Source organism: Orbicella franksi, chromosome 10 (assembly GCF_964199315.1).
Source record: "Orbicella franksi chromosome 10, jaOrbFran1.1, whole genome shotgun sequence".
NCBI lineage: Eukaryota > Metazoa > Cnidaria > Anthozoa > Scleractinia > Merulinidae > Orbicella > Orbicella franksi.
The window spans coordinates 27,781,689-27,804,981 of NC_138154.1; the positions used below are offsets into that span (position 1 = coordinate 27,781,689).

General features: G+C 40.0%; 2 protein-coding genes across 7 annotated transcripts in view; one reads left to right on the forward strand and one right to left on the reverse strand.

The window, feature by feature from the left end:
• Positions 1 to 23,293, forward strand: part of LOC145500914 (farnesyl pyrophosphate synthase-like) — a 142,902-nt gene that overhangs the window by 115,771 nt on the left and 3,838 nt on the right. The window lies entirely within an intron of this gene.
• Positions 369 to 23,061, reverse strand: LOC145500908 (organic cation transporter protein-like). 6 transcript variants are annotated; one of them, XM_081480455.1, is made up of 10 exons: positions 22,479 to 23,061; positions 8,874 to 9,157; positions 7,411 to 7,639; positions 5,769 to 5,967; positions 4,436 to 4,651; positions 3,891 to 4,025; positions 3,327 to 3,424; positions 2,777 to 2,888; positions 1,641 to 1,713; positions 369 to 1,067 (listed from the first exon to the last, which is right to left on the reverse strand). In XM_081480455.1, exons 2-10 carry the CDS (start codon positions 9,153 to 9,155, stop codon positions 867 to 869), a joined length of 1,545 nt encoding a protein of 514 aa, XP_081336581.1. In that variant the 5' UTR covers positions 9,156 to 9,157; positions 22,479 to 23,061; the 3' UTR covers positions 369 to 866. The 6 variants fall into 6 exon arrangements, with proteins under 6 accessions (XP_081336581.1, XP_081336579.1, XP_081336582.1 ...); XM_081480453.1 differs by having other exon boundaries at positions 21,803 to 23,061; XM_081480456.1 differs by lacking the exon at positions 22,479 to 23,061 and adding an exon at positions 13,315 to 14,132.

The window sequence follows — 23,293 nt, forward strand, 5'->3', positions numbered from 1 at the left end:
GGTATAAATCAAGGATTCTCTTAGTACATTTTGGGTACCCTCGAAGAAGCATATTGTAAAAAAAAAAAAAAAAAAAAAAAGCTTCTATTTCCGTCTTTAGGCTCAATTTCCGTGGGTCTGTCAACTACTGTCTACTATGGTGGGCTCCTTTCTTTAACAACGGCTGGTTATGGAGCCTATTCCGTCTTAAGTGGTTTCTTTTAGGAGTCAAAGCTTGACCCACAACCAGATTGGCCTCTAGCCATTTAGCGGTTTAATTCAAATTTTCTGACGGGGCTCAACTTTCCATACGGGAGTCCTTCCCCCGGGGTCTGCGATCAAAGCAATAATTCCTCGCAGTTTTGCTGGCGTGGCCAAGAAAAATAAAATGACATAACAATCAAAATTTTATTTATCTAAAAATACAAACAATTATAATAAAAACCTAAATTACGACAAAGTTATATCCTAGGCACGAATATTTCGTAACAGCATTTTTTTATTTCCCGGAATTTTGACGTGGGGTCATAGGGACTGATGCTGAGAAAACTAATCATTTCACTGACTAGTGCCCAGTTTCCCTGAAGCACTCGGTTGTTCATTTCGGCTATTTCTCAGTTGGCGCATTTCCATGCATTATTTGAGTTTTGTATAAGATGGCTACAAACTGTAGCAAACTCCTATAAGAAGAACAAAACATTTAACCAAAATAGTTAAAAATTGTATTTTAATCCTTCAAAACTGTAGAAAACCACCCTTAAACTAAATTGCCTTTTACAGCTGTTTTAGTAGCCATTGAGCCATTACTCTAAAATATAGACCCATTTGCAGTATAACGTTGATTACAAAACAAATAGAGAAAACAATTCTTATTTTTTTGCTCTCAGTCACATTAAAGTGTCTTCCTCTTCTTTGCCATCTCTTGTAATTTTGTTGCCATTTTGTTCTTCTATTGGCTTCTTTTTATCCTGAGTCAAATCTTCCATGGTTGGTTTATTGAGAGTCTCTGGTAAAGTCATGCACACAATGGCAGCTACAGATGCGAGACCGGCCATTATTCCAAATGGCAGAAAACGATGGATTTCAAGCTGATGAGAAAATAGAACATACATTTGGGGGTGATGATTGATTCTTCAAACCCGCAGATTTACGGTTTACCGGGAGCCCATCACTAGGGGGGCAACCAGGTTCGAGCCCTAGCCGGGGACATTATGTTCTTGGGCAAGGCACTTTACTCCCACAGTGCCTCTCTCCACCCAGGTGTATAATTAGGTGCCGACGAATTTAATGGTGGGAGTAACCCTGCGATGGACTAGCATCCTATCCAGAAGGGATTAGAAATACTCATAGTTGCTTTACGCTACAGAAACAGGAGATATCCACCGGTCTGACGGACCACTTGGCTCGTATACAGACTTTACCCTTTTTTCACCTGGATCAGGATGCCAGTTCATCGCTGAGTTATCCCACAAAATTATATACGCGCCGGTACCCATTTATACACCTGAGTGGGGAGAGGCACTCTGAGAGTAACGTGTCTTGCTCAAGAACACAATGTCTCCGACCAGGATTCGATCACCCAAACCCCGACCGCTCGATCCAGAGGCGAGCCAATAAGCATTAAGCCACCACCACTATTCCTGCGTAGGACAAAAACTTACCAAAAGCGGAGCATAAGCTGAAGCAAAAGCACTGACTCGGGCAGAGGCTGTTGATGTACCCATACCAACATTCCTGGAAATTAACAATGGATAGTTTAGTGAAATCATCCAAGTTTCCTCCCAAATGGATGTGACTATTGTAAGAATAAAAACTTGAATTTCAGATAATTTTGTGTGCCATGAACTGTTTAGCACTTTTGTCTGGAATGCTGGAATTTTAAATTTTTCTACACTGTTTAAAAGATTTTTTTTCTGGAGGAAAAACACTGCGCAATCAAATTCAGTATACGACGTAGGTACATTATTATGCCCATTAAAGGCCCTAGTCAGCCACACCTTTTTTTTGTTTACATGCGAAAGTTTGGCTATTACATTTTAGTATATTCTCAGCTCCGACTATTGCATTTCTAGCTCTCTGATTGGCTCAAAAACTCCGACTATGAGCCATTAGTCGGAGTTTTACCTTATATGGAAAACAGTGCGCCAAGTTTAAAAATTTTCCGCTCTGTAAAATTGTTGAAATAAAAATCGGCGGCAAAAACCCGATTAAGAATATACTAAAACAATTATTCCATTCGACCTTGTTGGATATGAAGTGATCATAACCAACTCGCGCTACGCGCTCGTTGGTTATTTATCACTTCATATCCAACGCGGTTTCATGGAATAATTGTTAATTATTCGGAGCATGTCGAAACGAAGGAAATCACTGTAAAACTACCTAAACAAACTTACTTTCAGAAACACAACTTACAGTAAAGCAATAAGATTTCGTAATGCAATATCGATAATTTCGATGGCATCGAAAATGGGGGGCGCTGACTAAGGACCTCTATAAGTTAACTTCACTTCTCAGGAAAAATTGTACTTTCATTGGCAATGGTTTAAAGAATAACATTGATCCATGCTTTTAGTGCTGCATCATCGAGTTATGATGCACCTGGGAAGTTTTGAGAAGTCTGAGAACCGGCTTGAAAGAATTGCTCCGCTGCGCCTCGATTAACTTTTATGCTTCTTTTGAGATCTCCAATCTCCAATCTTCCAGCGTCCATGATTACACACTTGCACGTAATCTGTAACGTGATCCATTCAATTAAATGTAGACAAGCTAAAGACCTAATTATAGTTTTTCATACCTCACAGTAGTTGGAAACAACTCTGCAGAGTAAATGTACACCAGGGAAAATGCAATCTCACTATTAAACCTAGCGACGACCATGGACATGAAGATTTTGCCAGCCATGTAACCTGATAGCAATAAAACACATCTAATTAATTTTATCTTGACAAATGGAAAGGAGCTAAAGAGGAAGAGAAAGTTTTCAAAATGCCCCGAAGGTGAATTCAATTCATCATTCATTACAGTTTATGTAGATTCAGGACTATTAACCCTTTGAAGGACTTTTTCGTTTTCGTGTATATAGTTTTCAGTATCGAAGTAAAAGTTGCCCAACTTTGCCACTTTATCTGAAATTTATCTTGGAGCAATTTAGTATGACGTCATCGTACATGTACTCAGATCTTAGTTTTCTATGGCAGACGTAATTAGGAAAAGTAAATTTTGCTTAAATATAGACCTCCTTTTTTATTTTAGATACCAAACATGATTTTAGTTGATGGTCAGACTTCATTTCATTGTCCATATTGTCTCAAACATGTCCAGTTGCAAAATTTCATTTTCTTTACCTTTATCATATTCGGCTTTATCTGACAGTAAGAGAGTGCCAATCGCTCCCACGGCAGCTAACAAAAATGACACTCCAAGTATTTTTCTCCGTCCAAACCTGTTAAATTGAGCAAATAATTAATTTATATATACTTGTACTTCGATGTAGCTACATGTACCTTCTGAATGCCGCCGAATGAAGGCGTATCAAAGATATATCAGAGACGGCTTTAGAGCTTTGCGACCTATTCAGTTAACCAAGATTGTTTAATTTAGTCGACCTCTCTTATATTGGACTGTCGAAAGGGAGTCGTTCTTTACTTTGACACATAAGCCCTACTGGTAAGGCGCTGTAACTGGGTTATACCTGAAAAGTGATCCGATGGTTTTTGTTTAAGAATGTTTATCTTGTAGCAAATAATATCTTCAAACACTTCAATATTAAATGAGGGTCACTTGGAAGAAAAATGAGGAAAGATAGAAAGGAAGTGTTGCCTTTTAAATAAAGAATGGACATAACAAGAGCAGCATGCATATGCATCAACTAATGAAGCCTTACGCTCAGCGTTATTTTAACCTCTTACCTCATTGTCAAGACAGCACTGATTGGATAGGCGGGCAAACCAGCTACAGTGGAAATCAACACGTTGATGTAGATATTGCCACCAACAAACGGGGCACTAAAGGCTATACCCCAACTAATAAAAGAGGCAGCGAACCTGTTTATTGAGAATGAGGGAGAAAGTTAGCTCTCGCATATTCACTACTGAATAAATTCCAAATAATGTTTTGTGTGGACTGTCTCGAATTGGTCTCCTTGAAAATCTCTTGAATAGGTCTTACATTGCGCTACTATCACTATATAATTCTCTTATCCTACTGCTGGAGTGAAATCCCACTAGATCTATTGTAAGGAGCCAATGCAGTTGTCAATAGAGTTAACTACACAGGTTTTTTTAATCACCATTTAACTGAAAATGCAACAACATGAAAGAACACCGAGCAAGTCTTCCTAGATAAAAGCTAGATGTTGCTGCTGGGTACTGGATCCACCGGCTATCCATGAGGGTGAGTTTTATCACATATCACAATGTAAATGTTTCGGTTTAGCATTTCAAAGTGCACTTACCACATCAGCCAGGAACCAAGCGTCTTGTGAATCATTCTTGGTGATATAAACAAATCACGAAAGTCACCAAGTCTTTCGTTTTGCTCGTCACTGGATAAATACAGCTTTTCATCGGGCATTTCTTTGCCATTCAGCCTGGCTACCTTGCTAAGAATTTCCCTCGCCTCGGTCACGCGACCCTTCTTTAGAAGCCAGCGAACGGACTCTGGAATGAAACTGTGGAGCAGTCACAAACAAACAAAACAGGATCAATATCCACGTACAGGCCGGCGTAATTTCAGTACACCGGACGTTTTGAGAAATTTACGTATCTCGCGTAGTGTGACGACTTTTCTATTTTGCATCTTTTGTATCTATCTAGACAGTCTAGAAAAAACTGGTCTCTCATGCACTATAGTTGCGCTTTACAATTTTACTGAGCACGTTCCGATTGGTACAGTATAGCACTGCCCCGGTAGAGCACTGCAGAAATCGTAGATCCAAATATCGTTCAAGCCTGATTTTTCTTCCAGCCGTTGTTCTTTAAGTTGTGTAAATAGCTGTGGTGATCATCCATGTTTTCACACATCTCAATATGTTATAACCAACTTTAAGCTGTATGCATAATTAATTATTATATGACTAAGAAAATTACTTCATTGTGATTGGCTGAAAGCAGGTCAATTTATCGTTATTTCTTAATTTGCACTGCAGCGCAAATTAACGCGTTCACGTTCGCAATTTTCTCAGTCATACAATAAATGAATTACCGTATGAAAACTCGAGCAATCAGAATCCTCCATAGGGAAAAGATGGCGACTGGTAAATTTACTCATAATTCTTAGCGCACGAAAACCTTAACAAAGTTCATAAAAGCGTACAGAAACTAAAGTTATAAAATCTTCAAAGCTAGGCTACTAAATGTCCTTAGTACAGGGACAAATATTGTAAAAATTTGACTTTCTTTGTGCCTTATAGGCTGGGATAGGTTCGCAAGGCATCGTGGAAAAAAACTGTTCAGCCGCCGTCTTTTCTCCTACGGTGGATTCAGGCTACTCGTGACATTTGAAAATTCTTTCAAATTGCACTTGCCAAAAGGCTTGTGAAATTTAGAGAGAATTGTTAAATATCACTCGTAATGCTAATCTATACCCGCAATTGCACTCGCATTCAATTCTCACGATTACCTATACAAATGAGAGCGGAATGCATGCTGTGCTTCGACATGATAAACACGATGAAAATCGAAAAACAAACTTTTCCTTACATTCCGAGATGAAATCATGATCAAAACACAAACAGTGCTTTTTTTTTTTTTTTTGAATTGTTCTTAATAAGGTACTGCAGTACTTACAAAAATCCGGCTGCGAAAAATATCCCAGGAATTCCAGTGACTATAGTGAGCTGTCGCCAATCTCTGATAGCGTAAGCAACACCCGCTAAAACCATGGTGAAGAGAAAGAAGCCAGTCCATACTAACCCCCCCGCAAAGCCTCTGTAACGTATGCCAGATAACTCTGTTACTAGTACAAATAACGGGATGCTGTACGCACCTGTATAAAAAGAAAAAAAATCAGCCTCCTCTTTTAATTCCCTTGAGTCGTAGTTCTAACCTAATCTTCCAACCGCCTCCTAAGGTTCGTAATTTTATAAATGGCAGATTATCTTTACTTTTGATATGGTTAACAGGATGTTGATTTACAAAAAAAAAAAAAGATAGCTAACGTTCGCCGGAAGAAACACCACCAAAGAACAAACAAAAAGTGCGAACGTTCTTCACAACTTTTAGGCATTGTTTCGATTCAGTTGTGTATTAAGTGACTTGACAATGAAATCCCAGAAAGCAATAAGCCAATTTAGTAGAATTTCACCAGAACACTAATGCAAATGCTGCAATCTGATTGGCTACGCTATTCTGCACTGTCAGCCATTAGTGTGCAGTGGCTGGAGGTCGTCTTCGAAATAGCGACGTTTTTTTCATTTTTCCAAAGTTTTGGAGGAACACAGTTTTGTAACTTTGCTTTGAGGTTTTCTGTATATTGTTTGGCCTTCTGTTTTGAGTTTTAATAATCACTCTATACACAAAACAAAGCAGCAAAAAAAGAAAAAGTTATAATTCGGTTAACTTTTAATCCTGGGATAGCGTTAACAGGCTTCAGAACAATCCTACCCTGTTTTCAACAAGTTAACCAAGGATGAGCCCGCGATCCGATCGAAAACCAGCCCTTGGTCAGCGGTTAACTTTAAAAAAACACTCGACCTCGATGAGATGTAAACTTAAGCCCGCGATATGGTCACGTGATACTGGTCAGCGGATACCTTGTTTTGACAGGTGTCAATTGATCATAACTTGGATGTCCAATATCAAAGAAGTACATATCTCTGTCAACTTATTATTTGGAGTTATAACCGCCGTGTTGCGCGACTCCGTCGTCGTCGTCGCCGCCGCCGTCGCCGTCGTGTGTACGCGCCCACAAGCAATAACGCTAGCCATGATAACCATGAGAAAATCAATTCATGGGTTTCCCTTTCTTTCCTGTATGAGTATGGGACTCCGCTTGGCGGCCCTTCGGGCCGCCGGAGCTCCGCTATAAATTAATCATATCTAATTATTCATTAGCTTATTTTGAACGGTAAGCAATAAATGTTTTTCGTGTGCTTTCAAAACGAGTTACAATAGATATGCGATATGAGCAATATATCTCGATAAAAATGGTCAAGGCCAGAAGCCATTATTTTTGAGATATTGTGGCATAATCATTTAAAAACTCAAATCGGAGATGATTAATTCAATATGGAGGATTCTTTAAAACGTATGAGGTCATCTTGGCTCCTTTATTTTGACCTCAAAATTGGCGACAAGTGACGATCACCATGCAGGAACTGAAGACAACATCCTTACATCCTCTGAGATGCAGAATGGTGACTGACCAGCCGAGGAACGAGGAACGGCCTCGCCAAGAGCACCACAACAAAGTCACAGTTATACAGCTTACCTATCGTGAACCCAACAATAGCACGGAAAAGGGCGAAAACCCAGAATGCAGGAGAAAACGCTGACACCAAATGAACTATGCAGCAAATAAACCCGCAAATGAACAGAGGCCGCTTCCTGCCAAACTTGTCAGAGAAGGAACTCACAATAAGACTGCCAATGAAAAAAGCGGCGAAGATGACTGAGGTGGAAACGAATCCCAAAAAACCACGTTCACACACAAGTTCAAACTGTGAAAAAAAAAAAAAATAATAATAATAATAATAATAATAATAAAATCAGAAAGAAGAATATCAAGTAAAATTTAAAGCGAGAGGTCTTATTAATGATGAAGGTTGGACATGTAGAGTGATAGAGTCATTAGCCATTAGCCATAGAGTCCTATGGCTAATGTACGTTTATTTCAGAAATAGAAAAGTCACAATGATCGTATTTATATCGAGTTACAGGGGAAGTTTGGGATGGCGCGAAATGGGAACAAGAGCCACGGGCGTCGCACACTCATTAACTAATCGTCGTCAATAAAAGTACAGACACACAGATGACGCAATAGCGCGGTTCTTGGAAATTTCGCCAAACTTAATCAGACGTGTAATTAGTGCTCTCGATTCCCGATAAAAACGAAAAACTGCATCTAAATTGCATCTAAGCGTTAATACTTTGAACAGAAAATCATCAACGTACAATTATTTAAGATAACTTGATTGAGCTGCAAGGCCAAAAACACGTATTAGTCAAAGCTTAACGTTGGATTCGATGAATAGAACCAGTTCAATTTGCCGTCAGTATTAATCTGGATGATTCAAGTTTGATCGAGTAGATGAATTACTCAGTTATAAACTGAGCGATTTTTCAAATATTTCAAAATGGAAAATGGTTAGTTCTAAAAACTGCGTTTTTGCGTTTTAGTCTCGAGCTATTGGAAGTAGTTTGAATTTTTTGTCATTGTGAAACATTTTGCTTGAAAAACCATGATTCAGATAATCTCGCACTTTTGTCCAGCGTTTTCGCTTGAGGGATGTCTATGCTTGATCGTTTTGTCTCCCTGTCCATGTATAGAACGAATTCGCGAAAACTTTTTCTGCGTCTGTCCTCTATCATATTCTTGAATTATTTACTCTTAAAGTGACCTGCCAACAATGTCAGCCGTTGAGTGTTCGAACAGTAAACCACCGACCGACCGACCGACAGACCGACAGACCGACCGACCGACCGACAGACCGACATGCCGACTGGCCGACCGACAGACCGACAGACCGACATGCCGACTGGCCGACCGACTAACTAAGTGATTGATTGATTGATTGATTGATTGATTGATTGATTGATTGATTGATTGAGTGAGTGAGTGAGTGATTGATTGATTGAGTGATTGACTGATTGATTGACGGACTGATTGATTGTTCATATCGACTTTATAGTTGACGGTGCAAACAGTTGGAATGCAGTATAAGTTTAATTTACCTCAGTGACAACTGATGTGAAGTCATCATTGAATTCCCAGTCCTCTCTGGGAATATCACATCTGTGATTGTACCGTTTGTCGCCCAGACTGATGGTCTCTGTAAAAGGACACGTGGAGTTATTTTTGCACTTCCACCCGGGATCTGACGCAATGAATACCGATATCATCACAGGAATGGCCCACCAAAACGCATAACATAAATTGAAAAAGATGTTGATGACGATTTGGTAGCGGCCAAAGCTGCCAATCTTTTCCAAAAACTCGTCCGTGGTTAGCTTCATTGCTGAAAAAAAAAATGAGATAAATTAAATCATGCCCATCTGTTCACATTGATCCAGTGATTTACAGCACACAGCACCTTGTTGTGGAGAGAACTTATTATTGACAGTATTATTAAAATATAGGCTGAAATCAGTATTTAAAATGTTCAGATTTGATGAATAGTGCTAACTGCACTTCATTTCAGATATGTTTCACAAGTGATAAGGCCTATTAAAAAAGACAGCAACTGCAGCCTGATTTATTTGAGTAATCAGCGAGATTTGTACAACTCTCAGCGCTTTAAACTTTTGTTAAGACTTTTTACCACCACGACTTCACGTTTGCGGTACTTATTCTTCGCTAAGGTCAGTTCTTAAAGCAAAACGAAATTTTGTAGCCATGGAACTTATGCCACTGATATAATGGTCCCCGGGATTTGGCTAACCGAATATTTCCCTGGAAGTAAAAGGTAACCCAGAATTTCAAAACTGAAGCTACCGTTTTCAATATTTTTAAGAGTCCCTGTCCATAAATATGGAAAATAACTCGCAAGGTTAAAATCGTCATTCGACGCGCCATTTTATTAAACAAGTTTGAGAGCCTCGCATGCAAAACCACATCATTCTTTCGTCTTTAAAACACTCAAATATTTTTGTGCAATGTTTAAATGTGTACTGGGTTGATTTTAGGGAATGTTGCGTTGTCTTTTTGGGTGCAAAATAATTAAATTTCGAAGACATGTATTACATTCACGTAAAAGTACTTCGTAGAAATAATTGATTTTCACCATGTGCGAAACCTTCAAATGGATTGAGCTTCTGGTGGTTGAAACGCAGAAGGATGGTCTACAGATTCCCGTAAAAATTGCTTTGGGCAAATGATTGTGAGCGACGCGAGAGCTTATCAAAGTACGTTAAAAATGCAGATATTTGACCATCCGTCGTCAAATTTCAATTTACGGGTTAGACATATTTTAGCTCGCGCCACATGTCTTGAGCTATATTAAGTTGAAATAGATACAGAGCTGATAATTTTGAAATGTTCTAACCTTATTTGCTGTGAAAGGCAGGTCCAAAAGCCGATTTGACGTGTTTCTGTCACCATTCGTTGCACATAAAGCGTAAGTTTGCTTTTGCTTACAAAACGTCCGATGTACATCGCCAACTGTCAACAGACAACTTATTTACACCCGCTTTCAGTGTTACGTGCACAGGCGATATCTTTTGACCATGTCTCGACATTCCATCTTTCGACATGCTATGTAAACGACTGAAATACGGTTTACCTGTGAAACTAGCAATTTTTCCGGTTATTAGCGGAACAAATGACAAGTATATGATAATTACTGACCTCAAATTAATGAAGAAGATTGTGGACTCCCGATTTACGGGATAATTCAAACGATTTTAGGCCCAGTTCAGACGTCGTACTTTTGCCGTGCCGAACTAAATTCAGGATTTAAGTTCGACAAAAGCACGGCAGAAGCACGGCGTCTGAATCAAACTTTTGCATAAAGTCCGGCAAGCAATTAAGTTCGACAAGCTCTGCCGTGCTACACGACTCTGGCACGGCAGTGATTCAGACGTCGTGCTTTTGCCTAGTCTCCTCCGCAGCCGTTTTTTGGGATGTCACGCAACGCTCCCCCCAAAGAAACGTTTCTTTGGGGGGAGCGTTGCGTGACATCCCAAAAAACGGCTGCGGAGGAGACTAGCTTTTGCCACGCTAAACAAAATTCATAAATTATATTAATGTATTTTGGCGAGATTGCGTTCCCACGGGGAGTTAGGAGGAGAATTGCTACGAGGCATCACTAAATGCTGAATTTGGTTCGACTCTAGCACGACGTCTGAATCAGAGTTGTTTCTTTGCCGTGCTACAGTCGAACCAAATTGAAATTTAGTTCGGCACGGTAAAAGCACGACGTCTGAACTGGGCCTTAGTGTACTCGATCGGCTCTCAATATTAACTTCGGGTAGAATTGGGCCGCTACCGCTCAGTTAATACTCGAAAGATGTAAACATTCAAAGTAGTCGATTTATCACTCACAGAATGTTTTCTTGATGCTCCTAGCCTTAGTTTGATGTCAAATAAATCCATCTTTCATGACTAAAAGTCGAGGTCGACCGTAAAGAAGCAACTTGTGCTTACATTTTGACGTAGGCCAGGTTACATAGCATGTCGAAAGACGATCATCGTTTCATCTATTGCTGCTTGAATCCTTGCTTGCAGCGGTTCCTTGTTTCTTCGTCACGCAATGCTGTCATCCCTTTTAGGGGGGTAGGGGTAGGACAATTTCTATCCTAATACGTAAGGCTCCGTAAGGCTCGGAACCACAAGGAGCACACAATCTTGTTGAGTACGAACAGATTAAATTAAGCAATGAAAAGAATGAACAGTTAACCATTGCCCGTGTTGTCATCTTTTACTACACCACCGCTGCCTACACGCCCTGCGTAAATATCGTAACATTAAACTCGTACCTAGGTCTTTTCGCGCTGTGCAATTATTTTTGGTTTGCGTATAATACAGTGGGCTACCCTCGGGGAAATTGGAGGTAGCCGCTTAATTGGGGTTGGCCGCTTAATAGAGGTTGGTGTACCTTGAATATTTTTTCACTATCGGGTTATAAATCTCTTAGTGAACATGGACTCAGTTCAAGACAATCATGATAGACGTCATTCTCGGAGACCCAGGGACAGTTAGTGGGAGCGGGGAAAAGTCTAAACGGGTGAGAAAATAGTTCGGGCGAAGACCCGTTTAGACTTTTTCCCCGCCCCCACTAACTGCCCCTGGGTCTCCGAAAATGACGTTTATCATGATTCTCTTGAATTGACTCCATGTCTACTAGGAAATTTAGCTAAATTTGTAACCCGATAGTGAAAAAAATATGGTATAGGTAAAAGTTTACCTCAGTAATGCTCGGGCCATTTAGAAACTATGAACAAATGGAAAATTGACATGTGGTGTGTGTATACATGATCTAATTTTATCCTACAACTATACCAAAAATTCTGTATTGTGTAAATGAGTTTCTGTGAAGTCATTCATAACAAACAAATCAATTCGAGCCAGTTTAGGTGATCATCAGTCTGCAATAAGGCAGTGATGATAGAGTAAATATCATTTCAGTCGTCACAATTTCTTGCCAATTTTGTTTGAGGTGCGCCCAAAAAAAAAATTTCAGAGTAGGCCTGATCGAGCACTACGCCGATCAAATACTATAGCAACAGTTTTCTGTGATGTTTTGTTTTAAGAGAGAATGACGCTGAATAATACATAATTCATTCATTGTGTCAGTGGCTCGGCGTAAGCTCAGTCAAACACTGTGAAATGCAGAGGGGCTGAAACAGCTTTTCGCGTTACACGAACGGATTAAAGTAACGGGTAAAGGTTAATGTTACTTTATTCTCGTTTTAGGACTCCATAAAAAAAAAATAATAAAACTGACTCACCATTCAATGACTTAATTATAATACAACTTTCCGCTTGATGACTCGAATAAATTACCCTTTAATTAATAAGTTTACGTTTCAGCCGGTGCGTATCGATGAGCCGGTATGTTTGGCACACTCACGCGATCGAATGAATACTTTCAGTATTTGCAAACTGCATGGCTGGTCAACGAATCTGCTTTTCCTTACCCATTTAAATTTACCCAAATGTAGTGAAGTATATTTCAAACCAGAATAAAATGAAACATTCAAATTAACGCACGAGTTTGCTCAGTCTTTTAAAATGTCAACAAGTGCAAACAAACTCAAACACACTCTCAAATTCAGACAACGACACTTCACAACTACTCAACAGTACGTCTGTTGCTCATGCATTAACTATTCATATATATATAAATGACTTAATATGTCTTGCACAGTTTTGTCAGCTACCTTAACTGCTGCTGTTTTTATGCGGTCCCGCCTTACCAAGGCCAACATTCATATTGTCAGGCTCCAGGCGACGAACCTACTTAAAAAACACCGACGCGGTTCGCTGTATTGAATGTCCGCTCTGAGTTGCTTTCATTTAACTATGACTACACGCACTCGCAAGGACATTGCAATACAAACAAGGCATGGCAGGTGTTCGTGGCAGAGTATGGAGCAACGGTTTGGCAAAATGTTTATGCACAGTTTACGCTGTAACTCGTTCTTGCAACGAACATTACTGTCATAATGCACTTACCTGACTAATGTCTGTTCGCGGGTGACTGTTAAACCAGACTGCTGCTAAACTAAACCAGAATTGGCATTAAACTTGCCAAGTAACGTATTTCACAACAGAAGAGACAAAACGTGAATTTTATCAGCACAACTGTTTTGAATGAGAATAGCATGCAATTTTCGAGGGTCTTTTCAAAGAGGCTTAAACAATAGTTGCTATTTTTATTCAATCGGGATGCAAATAAATGCAAATCAGGGGCGTAGCGACCATACACGCAAGTGCGCCCGTGCGTACAGCTGAAATCTGGACAAATGTTTTTTATATTCCCAGGAGCCATAATTGGGGACGGAGACCGTAAGCGCGCGTCATTTCTAGTATTGGGGTTGTCCCCATGATATGGGACAATAATTCTATTTTTAGAACAAATTGCACCATCGCCTGCGGCACACGCGCGTACATGCTGCGAGGATTTTTGCGGATGTCGCGCAGGGGAAATGGCGTCCGAAATTCCCGAAATTTTTCATGTTTTTGGCCCACAACTCAACGCGTTTACATCTGTTGGAATTTTGCCTAAGTATTTTCGTCGTAAGGTGCTCCAGTTTGAGTGAAGTAAGACAGTGTCGAGTTTAGGTATGTTCCGCTGTAAGCTTACATATATCACTGACCAAGTTGTGTTCCGACGAATGCTTCTTTTACATGAGCTGTACATTACTCCACTTTAAATTTCACAGATGTTGAAGATTAACAGCTTTTCCATTACACAGCAAAAAACTAGCTGGATATATTTAGATATAGCAGAGCTTCAGGACTTCAGAGTTTCCTAGTTCCTCTTGCCACACGCTTGCGAGGAATTTGTCAGTCGATCGCGACCGAAAAGTAGAGCAAAATAATTGCTAGTTTGAGTTTCGCTTGAATTGTAAGCAACGCTTGATGTTTCATCAAGGCCCAATGACTTCACTTCCGTAGATACTGCTCAGTTTTATTCGTGTAAAAACCCTGTAGATTCTCTGTTGTGTTAAACAATACAATTGACGTTCAATTGACGTTCTCAGCGAAAAAAAACACGTACTGGTTTGAAAAATATGGAAATAGGTTCTTAGATGGTGTGATTTTTAATTCTCCAAATACGTTCGGCATCTTTAAGTCCTTTTGTTCATTTCACGGGTTTTTGGCTTCGCATCGGAAAACGTAAATAGTGTCTTTGTGTTCAACCAATGAGTTGATTTCCCAAGTGTCCTTGTACGTGATTGATTTAATTAGTTATGACAAATAGTTTTTTTAGTATCTTGCTCTAGGAACTTGAAGTACTGTTAGCGATAGTGTTTTTCAAAAGTAAAGCTATGCTTTTCCCGAAGCGAAGCCAAAGCGAACTTGTTCCTTGGGAATAACTCTTGTTATTGAAAAGTAATAATTATCTTGTAGTTCAAAGTTGAATAAGGTTATTGTATACAAGGTGTTAGTTGTAAAGGCAATTGTTCTTTAGTGCCTTGTTTGTACAGGGACCATCGACCAGAAATATCGTAAACAACTTAGTATTAAAATATGGAGTAGGCGGAACAAGCTAGAGCAGCAAAGGAACGCCCTTTCTTCTTCGAAATCTCGTACAAGTTGTTGTTTGAACATTGCGTGCGCAATAACTTTTAGTTTGACTTTTCTGGTACAATCTTGTTACTTTAGTTTATGTTATTCTGTAAAAATATTCCTTGTAATTTTATATATTGCTTGCGTTGTTTTATCGGGGCCAGATAGCTAAAGTATGTAAGTGAAAATTTAGAAAAAAAGGACGATTTTGACAATGTTTGCGTAATCACAGAGATGAACCTTCCCGATGTAACACCTTCGTGTGAAGCGTACTGCGCAAGTCATTGTGTAAGAATTGATTACGAATCTTGACATTTTCTGACATTTTGATGGATGATTGACAGTTCGTATCTGGTCCCCATAAAAGAACTCGAGTAGAATTTCCAAGCCAGAACCAGTTGAACGCCGAACCCATTGAGTGTGCTGAGAAGACAAATAAAGAAGTTATAACCAACGATCCATTGTAGTAGTGAGAGCCGAGCTGACCCCCATCAAAGTTCTCAAGTTCTCCTATTACAGTTGTCGATGAATGAGAGCGCCCGCCGATGCGTGTTTTGTAAAGTCAGTAAACATGACAACTTGTACTTCCGCCGCACTTTCGTGTGAAAACGTACATCGAACTCAAACAATAACTCTATAGTTTTTAAATATGTTTAAGATTGATAACATATTAAGAGCTGAGCTGAAAATATGTGAATAAAGCAGAAATAATCAGCAAAGTTACTATGACGCTTTCTTTAATCAACTTCGAATAACGATTTCGATTTTGTTGATCGAGCTATCAAAACTCCTTGTTTAATTTCATTTTCGCAGCGTAAAACTTCACTATGCTTATGTTGGAGAAACACACATGATGTTAGTAGCCTTTTTTTGCGTTCGTGAAATTTATTACAGCGTCTCAGCACAAAAGATAACGAAAGAAATCTTTGTCAAGATTTGTTGACAATTGAAAACACCGACTCGGAGTTGAAAGTGCACGAGCTGCACTATGCAAATGAGCTAATTGTACGCGTCAGACTTTCCTTTCAAAAACTTTTGCAAACTCACCAAACAAGCAGAAACAATAAGAAACCGTCAAAACAGGTTTTGGTCATGATGAGCCATTGTTTGAGAAACTCACAAATTAACTCGATACCAGAGTAGAGAGTTTTCTTGCTATATTCTTAAGTCAGAACAAACGCAAAAACATACGCGTAAGCTTACAACTAGCGTGAGCAGGTCTTATTATTCATTCCCAGCGAGAGATCGAAGTCTTGTTTTTGACCCTGAAAAACCCACCTTTTCCGTTAGCTCAGAGCATAAAACTACATATAAGCGCCCTGGTTCGTATTCCCTGCCTTATTCCCTGCCATCGCTGTGAAAAATACCCAAGAGAATCTCTCAACTCTCACCATTTGATCACGCAACGTGACAACATCCACGCGAGAACCCCCGACATGTGCGTGAATCCGCGCGGATATATGACGTCAGGATGGCGCAATTTGTTCTAAAAATAGAAAAATTGTCCCATATCATAGGTGCGCGCGAATTAATCCCGAGACTTACGGTCTCCGTCCCCGATTATGGCTCCTGAATGTACATATTTTGGCAAATGTTATTCTCCTCCAATATCAGCGGCGTTGTAATCTTCTTCATAAGACAGAATCGATTGACTTTGATTTGTCCTGATTCATGTTTTCTTCGGCTCAACAGCAGAACTTGCGAAACGTTTCGGGTGTCGGGCCAAGAAGTAGATAGACCGAGCGAGTTTAGAAGCTTGGAGACACAAAATGTTTCATATTTTTCACTTTTTGCAATCTGATTTGTTTCTTGGAATTGTAAATCCATTTTCGTGAGCCACGGTATTTAATGCCATCTCCAGTGAGAAAAGTGGCTTGATTTCAATGCCTTTCCTGTTAACTTACATTGACGTCAGGACAGTAAAGCTTTTCCCGCCAGCCGTATGCAAGGCAGTTCCTCTCGCTGAAACTAGAGGCACGAGTGACCCTGGTGGCCTACTGGGCTTGAAGACAGATTCTACTCTCTATCTTACCTCGGTCGCTACAAATGTGTAATCATCATTAAACATCCACTCGCTCCTATTGAGATCGCATCGCCGTTTATCAGACGGTGGCAAGGATGTTTCGTTAAAGCAGCACTGGCTGCTGTTTGCCACGCACTTCCATCCCGGATCAGGAGTTATGAAGGTCATGATCAACACCGGAAAGCCAAACCAGAAGAAAACAAGGCCATTGCAGCCGAGCAATAATAGACGCTGGTATCGACCAAAACTTCCGATTTCATCGAATACCTGATCAACGGTGAGGGCCATTTCTGTAAGAAATAACCCAAAAACGCTTTTGCTCACATAGAAAAGTTCACGTTATTAGCCATGATGTTGCTTCGTAGGTCCTTAAAGAGATGTGAGCGTTACTTTTGTACTACAACCTCCGAATTAACTTTTTGCATTATTTTGCATTATTTTGTTTCCATCATTTGGTTTCATTGACCCTGAAAATCTCCATTCGGGGAGTGAGCAATTAAGATATTTATTTATTTTCATTTTATTTGATTGGAGGGGGCAGGCCGGAAAGTGAAAGGGTTTGATTGTTTGACAGCCAGTGCGAGTTCCGAGAGAATGGTCAAGTTTTAAAATTTGGTAGACAAACTGAGTTAACGACGAGTCGCGTGTCTTTACATTAAATAATTGCTCCTTTTTGACCACAGAGGAAACTAAATTATAAAACGATAAGTGCTAAGAATGAAGAAAAATTCGATATTTGGTCACCTTTGTCGCAGACGTTGCTATTTAGGGTTGTTAACCTAAGCTTCCTATTTTGAAAGCTCCGACAAAGCTCCGGGGCATGGAATCAAATGATCTCTTCCATGGAATAACTGTTCCCAGGGCGAGTTCCTGCTGGATGGGAAACCGAGTGGTACGGTAATAACCGGATCCTGATCCTAACCTGGGAACCGGGTATTTCCCATGAAACGTTCCTGTTGTTTTTTACAACTGAAGTTTTTGATTTTCTAAATTACGCCCCCATCCCTGAGGGTGCATGGCTCTGAAACCACGCCCCTAAGTGTGTCCAGTGTCAGGTAAATTCGGTTTATTTGGCTACTGGCAGTAAGATTTTGACAGGAGATTTAATGGGAATCAGAAAGTCAAGCATTTCTGCTGGGAAAAAGGAACATAGATAAATTTGCCAGGAACAATTTAATTTAAAGCTTTTCGCTGCTAACAAAATCGTTTAGGGTAGGTTTCAATTCCCTAATTAGAAGAGTCTCCTTTATCTTGCAATGTGTATCTGACCGAACTTTTGCTAATATCTCAAAGTGGTCCCATTTTAAGTTGTGACTAGTTGCCGTGACGTGGTCTGCGATAGCAGATGCATGACTGCTACTCGTGTTCGCTTTAAAATGTTCAGTTTTTCTGTCATGCGATCTACGTCTTGTTTTTCCGATGCAGAAATCCTGGCAGTCCCAACAACTAGCCTTATACACAACTTTTGACAGTTGGGAGTGGTTGATCCTATCTTTTTAGGGAATAAAAGACTTGATGCGATGAGCGCTTTGGAAAAGTAACCCTAAGATCAACGCAGCCATAAAATTTATCAATGCAGGTCTTCAGCTGTTTGGTAATAATTTTGCATGGTACCCCTAAGTAAGGTAGAACTAAGATAATTTCCTTTTTCATTTTAATTACATTAAATTAAAATTGCTTATTTGTTGTAATGGGCCATAATGGGCCATAATGGGCTGACGACTTGGTAGTGTTCCTGAAAATCAGTTTTTATTACAGGACTCTAAGCTTGGACATAGTTAATAGAGGGAAATGGTTGAAAAACCCGGTTAACACCAAGAAGCAAATAAACAGGCTAAGATTTATGTTGAAAGGTCCCTGACCCTGCACATCTTTTGCTTTATGCTCATTGACTATGCATTAACTACATAATGCTTCTGTTGATTAGTTGTATCAGCACTTATAACCACCTTTTGTATTTTGCTAGGTTTTGTGCTGGGTCAACCCCCAAATAGCCGATAAAACATACAGCAAAGAACATGGACATGTTTCTTAACCATCACTCTCTTTAACAATGACTTGGGCCAGAGGCTTCGAGTGCAGGACCACCTGCTATAAATTATTTTGTTAGTTTTTGTGTAATGATCGTCTATCCATGCAAAGAGCACCGTGATACCGAGCCCTTGATCCCAAATTACTTACACCCTATCAACCTGTGCGAAAATGTTGGCGATAATTATGCGTTATTATGTTTGAAGTTCCTAAACTGCATCTTTGCCTTTTGCAGGTACTAAGTATGGCCTGGCTTCAAGCTGGGTCCTTACTCTGGAAGGAGGTTTGCTAGTAGCAGCCTTTCTCCCCATCACGTTGGAGCTTCCGCGTGCAAGTGCCCGTCACAGATTATGAAAACAGTCATGTATTTTGCATAGTATTTAGCTATTACTGAAATAATTAGGCTCGGATTTATAATTAACTTCTTGGTTCTGATAAACCTGAAACTTGTAATCTAAAAGAACGTTGCTGATCTACGCTACTAGCACTGTTGTGTGACATCATATCTAACTGAAAATATATTCTGATGCTGATTTGTCATGCATACGTCGTGAGTCCTTAAACGAATAGCTATTCACGACGATCTCGTTATTATAGCCCATGTGTCCCTGAACCAGTGGTCAGGAAAACGACCACTGGTCAAGAGTAATGCGAGCTCTCTGCACGAGAGCCATGACAGAGACAACCGTAGACTACGAGTAGTCCCTCTTTCGCTCAGTCCGTCGTGCGTGACGCCGCGAAAGAAAACTGCGTGAAAAAAATAGCCGCGCGAAATCCTGGGGGCGAGGAGCGCGCGAAAGGAGGCCTAAGCCAGGGAGTTTGACCTTTTACGGCCGAGTGATTTTTCGGTGTAGGATTTCTTATCTTGACGCCCTCTTATTATCGCCTGTTGTCAATAACCCCGGGAGATTTCCTGAATAAAACTGCTCTACTCTACTCTTCAAGTAGCGAGGCAAAAACATGCCGTGAGAAGTATATCTTCTTTCAGTGTTCGTTCAGCAAAACTGCCAAAGAAGTTTTAAAAAGAAGACGGCGAAGGAGGGATCTTGTAACGATTGTTGCTGCGTCCGTAGGTATAAGTCTAAAACTTATTGCGAAAATTGCAAACGCAGAGTTTCAACTGAGAATTTACCTTAGGTATTTGACATAGGAGATCATCCAATTTCGGTGAAATGTTTGCCGATAGCAGCGGAAAGTTTCAGGTGAATGTCCGGTTTCAAGTGAAAGTCCGGTTCAATCTTTCAAATGGAAGGCAGAAAGGCCAAGCTCAGTGAATTCATATTCACTGAATTGCTCTTGGACGATGCTGTTGAGCGGCGAAATCACTAACACGCTCGCAGTCGGGTTGGAGGCGGAAAGCTTTGCCAAACAAAACACTTGATAAATTTAAATCTTTCCAAAGCCTGTTGGCAGCACGGCTCGCGAAGCGCGATTCCAACGCTTCGATTTGTCCCGGTTCCAAAACATTCTTGTAAGATGTTACACGTATCTCGAATGTTGACAACGCGTTTCAACGCTCCTAACATAAGCCATCATATTTTTGCGTTGTAAGAACAACGCATAATTCAAACTCCCTGTCTTGGGCGGTAGTCCCTCCTTTCGCGCGCTCCTCGCCTCCAGGATTTCGCGCGGCCATTTTTCTCTCGGTTTTGTTTCGCGTCACGCACGACGGACTAAGCGAAAGATGGACTACTCGTAGTCTAAGACAACCGTCAGTCTGGTTTTATTCATTTTGACCGTAACATGTTTGATTAACTTTGCCTTTGACAGCGTTTATCAAGGGTTGACACATTGTGCTGCTAAAATCCAGGCACTATTAGGCTCTTAATCGTATCTGTAACAAAATTCTCGATCGTGATTTGCTCTCTGCGCGCCGATTTGTCATAATGTGTCAACTGACCTCTAACGTTTTACATATATTATCATATATCACCCGCACGTAAATTAAAACGTAACGCCCTTGAGCAAAACAGGAACAAATCGAACTTGAAGGGCCACAGTAAAATCTATAGTTATGTTTTTATTCGCATGCGTGCAGAAGCAAGGTTAAGCCTTAGTTTACATTTAGCGATTAAGACGGTCTGGCCTCTGGCCTCATAAAAAAAAAAAAAAAAAAAACATAAACATAAACCAGTATTTCTGTGCATTGTAGTTGCAATTGATCATGCAACAAAAATGATGTTATCTGCAAACTAGTCCAATGTTGTTTAAGATCGGTTTGTCCAGTTCTAACAGGAACTGGCCTTTTCAGCTTCAGTCAACCAGACTATCTAATTGCGTGTTTTACTGGCATAAATTGTAGTGGAGAAACTAAGTCATATGTAAATGTCTTCAAACCTACTTGTGTTTACGTTTGTCGTCGAAACGAGTCAGTCAAACAGACCAATGAGCTCAATGTTCTGTCAGCGAAGGAACGTAGCAGACGGATGGAAGTGGTGGAAAATGTAAACCGTGTCAATAATAGATACAATTATGATATTTTTGTCTGTCAATTTTATTATTAATATTATTTTTCAACTTCGAGGCGCGCCGAAAGTTTGTAACTTATACTAATCTTACTTTAACAATATTGTCACGACTCCAAATCACGAATTTTCAAGTTCCTAACTTTGACCTGAAATGGATGACATGGCGCATAATCACGCTGGGAAACAATTTTAATTTGTATTTCTAAAATTCATCCATCGGTGATAAAGGCTAGTACTAATAAGGATTTGCTGAGCTTTAACCATGCAACCGTTGGGCGTAAGATCAATGGCGATCAAAAGGCTTACGACAATTTACATTTTTTTTATCGGCGATCTTTGTTTTGTTTTAAGCTCGTACGTCTTTATTGACAACATTAGACAGAGTCTTGTCTACTGTTGTACTTACCTCAGTAAACGTGGATGACAGAGTCAACTCCTTTCCTATGCGGACACCTTGATAAAAACGCGCCCGTTATTCTGGTTTGTACGGCAGTCTTGTGAATTTATTAACTGACTGAAAATGCCGCTAAAAGGCTTACAAAACCAATGACGCGCGGCTAGCGAGCATCACATAGCCACAGGGGGTATTGTTATAAAAAAAAAAAAATTAAAAAAGAAACATATTTCACGTCTTTCCAATTCCGATGACTCTACAGAGCGGAAACAACGTGCAAATGCAGAATAACGACAAATTCATAAATGTTGACATGCAAAGGAACTTCTCTTAACTCTTAAGATCACTTATTGTCCAGTATTTCGTTTAACATCGATAATTTATTCTTATTACCTGTTCTCAGATGTGAAGTAGCTTATTTAAATTAGCACCATTATTTACCTAAATCTTGAGCAATAGGCATTTCCTCGAACTTATCTTGAACGGAAGATCTAAACGTTTAGCAATTTCCTTTACGAATGTTGGTATTGATAAGACTTGACTTAGTTGTTTATTTTGCTGTAAATCTTAAAGTTCACCTGCCATTATCATCGTACCCTGAGCATATATAAGCATGCACGTACTGTACACATAGTCTTTTTGATTTACCACGATTTACCTTGATCTACCTTGATTTACCCTGCCTTACCTTCGACCTATGTACTACGACGTTTATTCTGCAATAAAGAAGACAAGAGAGTTCCAGATCTGTGAGAGTCCTTGCTGATTTACTGTCCGGCTGACGAGAGACAACGGCCCTGTACCTTTGGCATTGAGTAACGAGTGCCGTGCAGCGAGCCTGTGCTCTTCCGAGCTTTCCCCGCCAAGACAAGTCCGTCCGCCGTTATTCCTGTATTCACAGCACTCCGGCCTGATAGTTCATATCCTCCCTAACCGCGCAGTACCGCACGGAAAACCTTTCGCTACAGTAGACTTTATTTTAACTCAAAAAAGTTTCAGAATTGGTTTTCCGTTCAGTTTTATATAGGTCCCCAGAATTCTCTTCTATAAGCTTCAAAAAATGTTGGAAATGCCCTGTCACGATATTTCAAAACTTCCAGATTTTCTGCCGACTCAAACATATGGCCCATTTATCTGAACTGATGGCAAGGGTGGATTTATTTTGGCACACGTTGGACATTATTCTATCACTTTTGCTGACACGTACAGCTAACTTTCACACGTATGCACATTGACTTGTTCAAACTTGTTCAAGCTTAGTATCTATTTTGGCCCTTAAGGTGACATTCCAGTGTCGCGTTATTTCACTGAGCTACACAGTCCTGAAAGCGTCAAGGACATTAATCATTGAATCATTGATAAGCTTTGCCTTGTCTGTGGATGCTTACTTGGAATTACTGTACTTGGCTAGATGTTATAGACGTGATTCAAATTTTATCTTATATATAACTGCCCAGTTGTCATCATTTACTATAAAAACATAGACTTTGATGTTGTCACGTT